Here is an 11288-nt window from a genome sequence, read left to right as displayed (position 1 = left end):
GGAAAAATGTATTTCTATAGCAGGAAGCTATGTAGAAAAATAAATCATAATGTTTTTTTATTTTTTAATAAATAATTTTAAAACATAAAATAAATCCCATTTATATTTGATCCACCCTCTTACATTTGGGCCTCACATTTACATAATTCTTTCATGCGCTAATTGATTTCTGTTCTCTGAAATTTTGTGAGTGCTTTTCTGAACTTTTTATTTCAAACAGAAATTGATAATATTATGGAGCATAAAAAGAGTGGAGTGTCAAGAACTGTGCTCACCATAGAAACTAAGCAAGAGATAATAGCCAAAATAGAGTGGGCAGATGTCTGATGTTACTAGGCAGTATGGCTTGAACAGGTCTACAGTAGGCACAATCTTAGCTAAGAAAGATATAATCAAGAAGACTCAGAGCTAAAGAAGTAACGAAAATCACATCTGAGAATCAAAGATGTTCCATCCACGAAAAAATGGAGAGATTGCTTTTAATTTGGATAAAAGAAAAGGAAATGAAAAAGATGTAACTAGTATGACTATCATTCAAGAGAAAGCTAGAGAAATTTTTGAAGAACTGAAGAAACAAACTTCACATTCATCACATGAGAAGACAGAATTCAAAGCTACTACTGGATGATTTTCAAAGTTTAGAAGGAGAACTGGCATTGAACATGTAGTAATTTACGGTGAGTCTGCTAGTGCAGATAAAGAAGAAGCTGAGAAGTTCTGTCTCAAATTTGAAGAATTCGTTAAAAAAGAAGGATATTGTCCACAACAAATTTTCAATTGTGATAAAACTGGTTTATTTTGGAAGTACATACTGAACCATACCTACAATACAAAAGAAGAGAAAAATATTGGGCATAAACTCATGAAAGACCAATTGAAGTTACTTTTGGTAGCTAATGCTAGTGGTGATATGAAGCTTATCCCACTTTTTGTCTATCACTCTGAGAACCCTAGAGCATTCAAAAAAATTCCATAATTAAAGAAAAACTGCCAGTGGTGTGGAGATCAAATAAAAGGGCATGGGTCATGCAGGCTCTTTTCAAAGAATGGCTGTTTGAAGTTTGTGCTCCAAACATCAAGGATTACCTTCAGACCAATGAATTGCCATTAAAAGCACTGTTGCTATTGGACAATGCACCAGGACACCCAAAAGACCTTTAAGATAATTTGCTGGAAGACTTTCTCTGGCTGACAGTTCAGTTTCTACCTCCGAATACCACTTTGTTGTTTCAACCAATGGATCAAGAAGTTATTGCAGGTTTCAAGAAATTGTACATTCGAGCACTGTTTTGTCGGCGTTTTAAAGCATGCCAGTTCTCCTCAACAATGATATTAAAAACGTTTCGGAAAGAAAAATTTGGTATTCTTGAAGCTATACAGCTCCTTCAAAATGCATGGTCAGAAGTCATGCAATGACAGTTGAATTCTGCTTGGCAAAAACTGTGTCCCTCCTGCATTCAGGGAGAGAGAGATGATGTCCCTGAAATTATGGATAAAATTGTGACAACTGCTAGAGATCTGGAATTGGAAGTGAATAAAGATGACATTGAAGAGCTCATAATGGAATCTGAAACTGATCTGACTACAGAAGAACTTCAAGAATGTCAAAATGAAGAACACCAAGAAACTCAGCAAGATGTGTTTTCTTCTGAAAAAGAGGAAGACGAAAGAGGACCAATGTCGACATCTGCTACTAAAGATCTTTTGAAGTGGGAAGATGTCAGAACAATGGTCTTAGAATGGCATCCAAACCAAGTTGAGGTTAATAGGCTTGGATATATCTACGACGACAATGCTATTAATTACTTCTGAAAAATCCTGAAGAAGACAGAAAAGCAATTGACATTGGACAGATTCTTTAACCCCACAAAAGGAAAAAAACATGACTAATAAAAATGCAAGACTGTGCATATATGTACTTTTTATTATTACATATAAATAAACGTAGTAAGAAAGTATATATTTTTTTTATTTTTTTGGAGTCTCCAGAACGAATTAATCAAATTCCCATAAAACCTGCGGTAATTGACAATCGGTTAACGAACAATTCGGATAATGAACAAAGTCTTGGAACAGATTATGTTCGTTAACCAATCACTCACTGTAGTCAAAACCTGTAGTCAAAATCACTTTTTGATAAATAAAATGTATATTACATAATAATTGATTTATTGTCATATTTTTCTTTTTTAAGATATCAAATGCAAATGAAGAAGTTAATGAATTCTTCAAAAGTGGTCACACCAATAATTGGGCAGTGTTAGTCTGTACATCTAGATTCTGGTTTAATTATCGTCATGTAGCAAATGTATTGTCTATATATCGAAGTGTCAAAAGATTGGGAATTCCTGATAGGTGAGAATGGTTTAATATTATGCATTTATATAATAAAGCAAAGTAGTTTTTATTTTAATTTTATTTTATACATTAATTTACTAATTTCCATGCACCAATATATGCTATAGATTCATCTAATATATATTTTATTTCCAGTCAAATTATACTTATGTTAGCAGATGATATGGCTTGCAATACTAGAAATCCACGTCCAGCTACTATCTATAATAATGCTCATCATCATATAAATGTTTATGGAGATGATGTTGAAGTAGATTATAGAGGATATGAGGTAATTTCAATAAATTAAAAAAAAATAAATTATTCAAAAAATTTTAAAATTATTTTATTCATATTAAGATTATCTTTAAAAAATCTATGATAAATTTCATATATGCTAGATTGTATTTATGTTAGGCTAAATGTGTGAGTGCTGAAGGGTGGTTGATAATCTTGAATGGATTTATGTTAATTTTGTTTTTTTTCTGGGGATTTCATGCAAGAAAGTATTGTGAGTTGAGTGAGAAAAGTAAGTAGATGATGGTTGGAAGGAAATCTCATATAAGTTAATTTATGGTTTTGAGAATTTTACAATGGCATAAAATCATATAAGTGAAAGTTTATGTTACTATTTTGATAAGATTTTTTGTTGTACCATACCTTATATCATTTTTATATAGAAAATTGTATTGACCATGCTGACTGGATTTCAAGCAAAGAAATAAAGTTGAGTTTGAGAATAATTTTCTCCTGGTTGAATGCATTTTATTGAATGCTCAGAGCAATCAATAAAATTATTATTCATAGATCACAATATAATGTAATCTATGATTAATAATTATTTTTCAGTGACCACAAAATTGTCTATAAATTGAAATCAAAAACTATAAAAATGTCAGTTATAAAAGTATGAAAATATAATTTATGTTGAGCATATAATATGAAAAATATGAATGGAAGCACTAGAATAACTTGAAAATAATTAAATACAGTCGACCCCCCATAACGCAGGTTCATATAATGCGGATTTGTATATCGCGGCGAAAAAATTGCGACTGTATTCATATAAAGATGCTAAAAGAGACTCGTAAAATGCGGTAAAACTTCATTGCCGACTCGTGTTGCGACAGGATAGGTCGAATCTGGACCAATAGTGGATGAGCAGCCAAACTACTTACATGCTACGGTGAGTTTAGGCAGGTGAGTTGAGTTTACTATCATCTGTACAGTATATAAATTGTAATTTTATACATTTCTTGTGAAAAAAACATTTCTTACTCAACGGCCATAAAAATTATTTTTATTAATGATGTCTCCAAAGTTCAACGAATTTTTCGCAGAAAAATAACTTATCAGAAAACACACCCGCCGTTTAGTGCGCTGCTCTGTGACAAAAACAAGCTTAAGCAATGGCGTCGTCGAACGGTGCACACTCGGTAAGTAATCCTACAATTTTTTGTTTATAGCATAGTTTATACGGATTATTCCCAACAAAATGTATTCATGTTTTGGAAATGTTGAGTCAAATTAGTCTAGAATCGATTCATTTTATGGAAGAAAACCTTTCAAATAGCCGTAGTCTGTAAACTGCAAATGTGTCGAACTGTGATTGGCTCATGTATTTAAGGATTCCAGCAACGTGAAATTCTTATAAAGTGGAACATATCTACCACGTTATAGGGGGGTCGACTGTATATTGATAATTTTGAAATATCTAATGAATTATATCAGTGGTTCTCAATTTTACAACACATTAAAATTAAAAATGGCAATATTTTTAATCCTAATTCTTTTTTGAGAAAACTTATGCAATTTTAGCTTTTTTTGGAAAATAAGAGAATCAAAACTTCAATTAGATATTATAAATTATGAGGGTGAGTCAAAACAGGCATGAGGAAAAAAAATCAATCTAAATGATGATCAAGGGAATACATCAGAAAAAAATTCTTTTTTTTTTTCATTTTTATTCATTTTCAAGGAATCATTTTCAAAAAAAAAAAGTATTTTTTTAATTATTCCTATGGAACTGAATGCATTTCTGCCTTTGTCTCTGTCAGTCCTTAAAAACATGTAGCAGCCAAGCTTTTCAGATTTTCTTCAGAATCACCTCTGTTGCTTTGATCACTATTGTTGAAGACAGGAAGTGGCAAAAGGCCAAAATTCATGTTTCCAAATGAGAGGGAGTGTCCTCTTTGCCTTTCCCAGGAGGAGAGTAACAACGATTTTGGGAGAATGTTTAAAAATGTATATTCCATTGTAGTGGTCAATATTGTAGTCTATTCACAGTCAAAAAAATTTATTTGTTTGGTAGGGTTATGGCTCATTTGAATGGAAGTTTCAAAGGAAATTTGATTAATAAAGAAAACAATAGAACATTGACACTGACCTCTTTATTTACAATGAAATAGTGATACTATTGCAATCTGTTACAAAAATATTAGTATAATAATTCAGCAATGCCATTTTTAAATTCTAATATGTTTGGTCTACTTTATAGACTATCATCAAAAATAACCACTTTGCAAGTTACTGTAAATAACTTGTAAAGGCTCAAACTGGATAGAAGAATTTCCCATTTGTAATTTCTTCAAAGAGGTTTTCTCATAAATAGGAGGGATTTCAACGTTCTCTACTTAAATTTAGCCCCATAACTTTAACTTTAGTGCTGGGAGTAGGAAAAAGTCAGTGCGCCAAATCTGTGCTGTACAGTGGATATGTGGGTCACATGAGATGATTATTTTTCTACATAATATTATACTCTTTACATTATATTTTTGTTGATTACCTATTTCAGTAATTTTATTATTGCATATATTAGATATACACAGGATGACTAAATGAAAAGTACACTTGTGAAAAATACTCAGAGATACAGGTGAGAAGTTTCTGTATTAAATAAAGGTTCAAGGTTTAAGTATTTTTCACAATGCATGATAGGGCAATAACAAGGTACAACTGGCTCATAGAATTGCCAAGAAGAATCAAAAGAGCAAGATCTGCTCTTTGTTGGTAGACTTCTCATTTGATCACCTTGTGTATTACTTTATTTATTGATTATCTTAAAATGAATTATTGACTATGTTGCATGATTATATATAGCAAAATTTCTATATTCACAAATTACACAAATTTTCATTTTGGTATTTGCAACTATTTTTCATATTTGTGTAGTTAAACTTAGCTTATTTGAAGAAGGATTAACAAAATAATGAAGTTATGAATACAGGGACATTTAATGCATTTATATTAAATTCATTCTATTGCAATTTGTGTTGTCAACCACTAGATTACACTAATTAAGCTAAAAATACAAGAAACTCTTAGTTTCTTTTAGCTTGTGCACACTTACACAGATGGTAAGCATAGTTTCATGTTAACATTTACATTCACAATGCATATTATATTTTACTATTAACTAAAAAATTCATACATTAAAATCTCTTAAATGAAATTTTATTATTATTTTTTTAATAGGTAACAGTTGAAAATTTTATCAGATTACTGACAGGACGTTTATCACCAAGTACACCACGTTCTAAAAGATTACTTTCAGATGAACATAGTAATATTTTGATATATATGACTGGTAAAATATTTATTTTTTAAATCTGATTCATTCGTATAACTTTTTAATAAATTGATTTGATGGAAATGAATCTGATAAAAATAATTTATTGTTGCTTTTATTTAATTAATTTAAAAACTATTTATGGTATTTTTATGAATGTGTATATATGAGTATTTATTGAAATGCATATACAATCTATTCAATAATTTTTTTTTATTAATCTAAAAATCAATTACAAGGATTCTTGTAGCCTGTTCACATCACTTCCTTTTTTTTTTTACCCAGAAGGGTTAGAATTTATATATATTTATCTTAAAATTTTGAATTATTACAATCATATGTCTTAATAATTTTGGAAATTTCAAACCACAGTTTATATCCTTTGATTAATTGGAGAATGTTATGAAGAATTGTTGGAATTTTATAAAGAAGTAAAAATGAAGCATAACTGTGAAAGATTCATTTCACAATTATGTAAAATTGTATTATTGAAATTATAGTTAATGTTTCTTTTGAAAAATTATCATATAATTATATAGGTATATTTTAAATGAAATATCAGATTGAATTTTCTAATCTTTTTTTGTAAAAATTTTAAAATATTTGAAAATGAATTCAAAATTAGTTGTCTGCAATTTTATTGTTTTCTATCATGTCATAAAAATGCATGCAGCTTTCAAATTTTGTATTACAAGAAAAAGTTAAAAAATAAATAAATAAATAAATACATCTTATATTTTTAGAACTAAATTCCTTCTGTTAATGTATAGTTTGTTAATGAATGTTTCTTCATTTAAAGTTTAGAAAAAAATGTATTTCATACAAAAATACACCATAATTATTGATTTGTTATACTTATTATACAAAATTTATAGTTTTGTGTAATGACTAAAACTAATAAATACTTGAAGATAAAACAAAGAATATTTTCTTTTTCCTAAAATCTCAATAATTCACATCATTAGAACTTTTTAAAGTGCTGCTAGCAACTTTTAAGTAGAACTATTTCAAATGTTTTTAAATACTTCTGTTCTGCTCAAGGAATTAGCAAGTGTTCCTTTGTTTTGTCTTTGTCTTTATTATATTTTAATATAAATATAGTCCTGGAATCTACAATTAAGGATTTTTTTACAACTTTATATTAATTACAAAACTTCTTTGTTTGAACTAAATTAATTAGCTGTGTTTATGATGAATAGTAAATTTAATGATAAATCATTCAATTTCTTTATTTCATTTTATCTTCTCTTTACAATGAATTGTTTATTGTTTTGGAGGATAATTTTGCTGATTTAATATTAACATATTATTTTTAACATTACTTATTAAGTTTTCATTTATATATGACATTTCTCAATAATTCTGATATTGCACAATATATTTCTCAATAAGGACATGGTGGTAATGGATTTTTAAAGTTTCAAGACTCAGAAGAAATAACAAACGTTGAATTAGCTGATGCATTTGAACAAATGTGGCAGAAACGAAGGTAAACTTATATATGTTATATTGTTTGTACAGATTATTGATACAGCTGTTTTCTCATCTGACTTGTTTAAATGTAGACTAATTTATACAGGTAGGCCTCCTACAACGCGGTAGATATGTTCCTTGAAAATACCGTGTTGTGGGAAATTGCATTATAGGAGACACCAACTTAATACAAAAACTGGGATTCGGTTCTAAAAAGAGAAAAACTTGGCATTTGAATGGCATTTTTTGAATTTTTCAAACCAGCCATTGCTAGCCACGAATTTAACACTGGTTTCACCAGCTAACTGTCCCATTTGTTTTAAATAATCAAATATTTTTAAGGCTTTGTGTTTAAGTGCAGTTTTATTTAAAGACAACCGTTTCTTGTTCGTATCTTCTACCCATAATATTAGCGCTTGTTCCATTTTTTCCATTATAGGTGCTCTCGGACGAGCAACATTTTTCGCAAGAACAAATGATCCGGATGCGACCAAATTTCTGATCTTTTCTCCCGACAGAATTATCGACTCGTTTAAATTAAAATGCCTATCGATATCAGCTATATGCTCTTGATTTTTAATTCGATTCAAAATTTCTATCTTTGTTTGAAGAGTTATAAATTTCCGTTATAACAACAGTCCTTTCTTTTCATTCAGCATTGTTATGGCTAAAATTTTTTCAATCAGTTTTGTGGACAGTAAAAATCGCAAAAAATAACTTCCTTTCGCTATGTTGTTAAAAATATACACCCAATAGAAGTTTATACTGTATTTTGGACCATTTTTGCAGTCCCCATTTATTGAAAGAGTATAAATGATTGAAAATTTAGTGATATATTTGAGTGTTTACGGTAACTGATGCACATCTGTCTAGAAACCGGTCTTCCCCTGAAACTTTCGAGAGAATAACATGCCAACGTCCACAAACAGCTGTTTTCAAAGACTGTATGCTCTGTATGCCGAACTGTGGCTCGTATCACATGATCCGTTGCGATTTTTCTGTTATGTGAAGATAATTCATTTCTAAATACCGTAAATCGCGTTGTAAAAGTACCATGTCGTAAGAAAATTTCCGCATTTTTCCAACCGCTTTGGAGCGAAAACGCATTGTAGGAGGCCTACCTGTATTACAGAAAAATCAAAATTTAAATACAAATATATATCAATCAATCAATCAATCAATCAACATTTATTTGCTATGGCTTTCGCCTTTGCAAAGGGGTTACAAAGTCGTGTAGCGTTAATGATACAAAGATTGTTATACATGGTTTCAAAAAGAACAACAACACAAACAATAAATGATAATAATAATAAAGCTTAATTAATAATGTTATGTTAGCNGTCTACAGTAAAAGTTATTATTTGTTTATTATTACTTCTATAGTTATATAAAAATTAAAGCTCATCACATATTTTCATTAATAATTAGAATTAAATAAACTAGTATTGATGTATTACTTATATTTTCATTTAATTTTTCCATTGATTCTATTTGATTTCTTGATATGTATCAATCCTAAGGGAATCATTGGAATCTGATTCAAATGTTTAAATTAAGTCAAATAGTTACTTGTCTGTTTTTAAATATAATACTTTTTTGAAGTTAAGTTAATTCACTGATCACATTGTTGTAGATATCATGAGATATTTTTCATGGTTGATACTTGTCAAGCTGAATCAATGTACCAGCGTTTCTATTCACCTAATATCTTGGCAGTAGCCAGCAGTCGTGTTGGTGAGGATTCATTATCTGTAAGTTTTGTTTAAAATAATTTTTAGATAATGTGTTATTTTATTAAAATTACATTACAGTATGCAAATATTAATATTATTTTTCAGCATCATGGTGATCAGACTATAGGAGTGTATGTCATTGATAGGTATACATATTATGCTTTGGATTTCTTAGAAAAGGTTCAGCCTGAAGGAGAAAAGACCATAGAACAATTCGTAAGTCTTTTAACATGATTATGGACTGCATTAAAAACCTAGCTAAGAAAAGTAAAAGTTTCTTGCAAAAATATACTCATTCTAACAAAATGAAAAATTTTGTTTTCTAAATAACTCTTCATATCAGCTCTTTGCAACTTCTTTATTTGTTCATCTTTTTATTTGCATTATCTTAGCACTAATAATAAATAAATTATATTTTATTTTAAAATTTTATTCCATTTTGTCTGAAATGGGACCATTAATAGTTTATATAATTCTTAGAACCATAAGATTATAACCTGGTTGATAGCCAATCCAATTATTTAGTTAAAAAGATGAACTATTTTCTGACTACCATTAATCTAATTTTAATTACTATAATTTCTTGTGACTAATCTGCATTATAATCTGCAATTCTTCCTTTGTTCATATTTACCAAGAGCATGTTTAAAAATTATATAATTATTTATGTGCTGTAGACATATTCATTTTCAATCATAATTTTTCTTGAAGTTACCAAAGATATGTATACATATACCGCACCTTTAGTTTTCTCCTGTTCATTTTCTATATGCCAACCTACAATTTCATTGATATTATTACTTTTTTTGATACCTGTATCTTGAAAGCTAATAGATATCTAGCATTCTCTTCTCTCTTTCATACTTATAAGTATCATGTTTTCAATGGCCATTGTAGACTGAGGTGCAGGGTATATGATGGTGTGGTTTACAAGCAGGTTTTACTTGTTTTTTCATTTTTTTGGGGCTAAATATCAGTGGCAAGCAGTGACATTTGATGATAGGGAAACTGTGCCAGCCCTAGATAGAATCATTGGAACCGTTATACAATATTTTGGTGTGTAGCATCCACAAGCTAAACCACAAGAGGTTTGTGCTCTAAAGTGCATGTGCAAATGCATATAATCTGGCTGCTTTATACGATTCAAATATTTTGCCATGGAAACTGTCCCATATTCGACAATACAGTGCTTCAATTCCACCACTGATATTCGAATATACAATAGCAATCTTATCATTTTTTTCACATGTAGTATAGAAATTTGTAATAAGATACATAATGCAGTTATAATAAAATATTAATTTTAATTAATTCAAAGTATGTTGAAATATGAAAATAATCACACAATATGTATTTATATTTTAGAAAAACAAGGGAAGTAGCACTTCCACAGCTTCCATGGATGACACTCCACTGCTATATATTTGTACCAGTTATACACAGGAAAGGCACTCTTAGTGCCCTCAAGATCCTGTAGGCACTAAGAGGGCTTTTTGCAAGCCCATTATGCATTTGGCCAGGCCTACAATAGGGTGGTTGGTTGGTGAGAGATGGGGATTGACATATCTGGACAGACCACCCTTGAAAAATTCTTGGGATTTTTCTTATTTTTTATCTTGGATCCTCAAGGCATTAGGCTGCCACCTAAACTGCTCAGCCATCTGGCCGTCATCATTTTACATTAAGATGAAATAATTTAGTAAATTTAAAATTCATTTTTATTATTAACATAGCATCATAACTACTTATCTTTAGGACAAATTACATAATTGAATTAATTAAAATGAGCTTAATTTTGGCCTGAAAACAATCCAACTTTATAAATATGTTAAATAATAATAAAATCTTTATATTCTTAATTATATATATTTTGAAATGCTATTTATTGATTAAGAATAAATATAATCTTGACAGTTATAAATGCATACAGAGTATAGACAAAACATTTACCAGGCTATATCTTGCTTCTGATATATGTTAGTTGAATACAAGTTTATAAGAGTATAGACTCTTGTGCATATTTAGCTATAATATGTTTATAAGCAAGATATAGTCTGGTGTAATATTTTTGTCTGCACTCTGTAGTAAAAACTTAAAATGTAATTTTTTGAAGAAAAATTAAAATGGAAAAAACATGATTAATGTTTGCAGGAAGTATCAGAGATATTTACGAAAGT

The 11288-nt window shown here is 29.4% G+C and overlaps 1 protein-coding gene across 1 annotated transcript in view; it reads left to right on the top strand.

Annotated features, from left to right (window-relative positions):
• The window catches only part of LOC111633233 (GPI-anchor transamidase-like), a 26000-nt gene that overhangs the window by 10735 nt on the left and 3977 nt on the right, over window positions 1–11288 (top strand). The window contains exons 2-7 of the mRNA XM_023377770.1: window positions 2195–2355; window positions 2494–2629; window positions 5812–5923; window positions 7298–7394; window positions 9012–9129; window positions 9217–9327. Of these exons, the coding sequence (XP_023233538.1) occupies window positions 2195–2355; window positions 2494–2629; window positions 5812–5923; window positions 7298–7394; window positions 9012–9129; window positions 9217–9327 (735 nt within the window). The remainder of the gene's footprint in view (window positions 1–2194; window positions 2356–2493; window positions 2630–5811; window positions 5924–7297; window positions 7395–9011; window positions 9130–9216; window positions 9328–11288) is intronic.

This window comes from Centruroides sculpturatus, unplaced genomic scaffold (genome assembly GCF_000671375.1).
Source record: "Centruroides sculpturatus isolate CEXI.00-Female unplaced genomic scaffold, Cexi_2.0 scaffold818, whole genome shotgun sequence".
Taxonomy (NCBI): domain Eukaryota; kingdom Metazoa; phylum Arthropoda; class Arachnida; order Scorpiones; family Buthidae; genus Centruroides; species Centruroides sculpturatus.
Note: the sequence above shows the minus strand (reverse complement) of the source record. Positions and strands in the feature narration are given on the sequence as shown.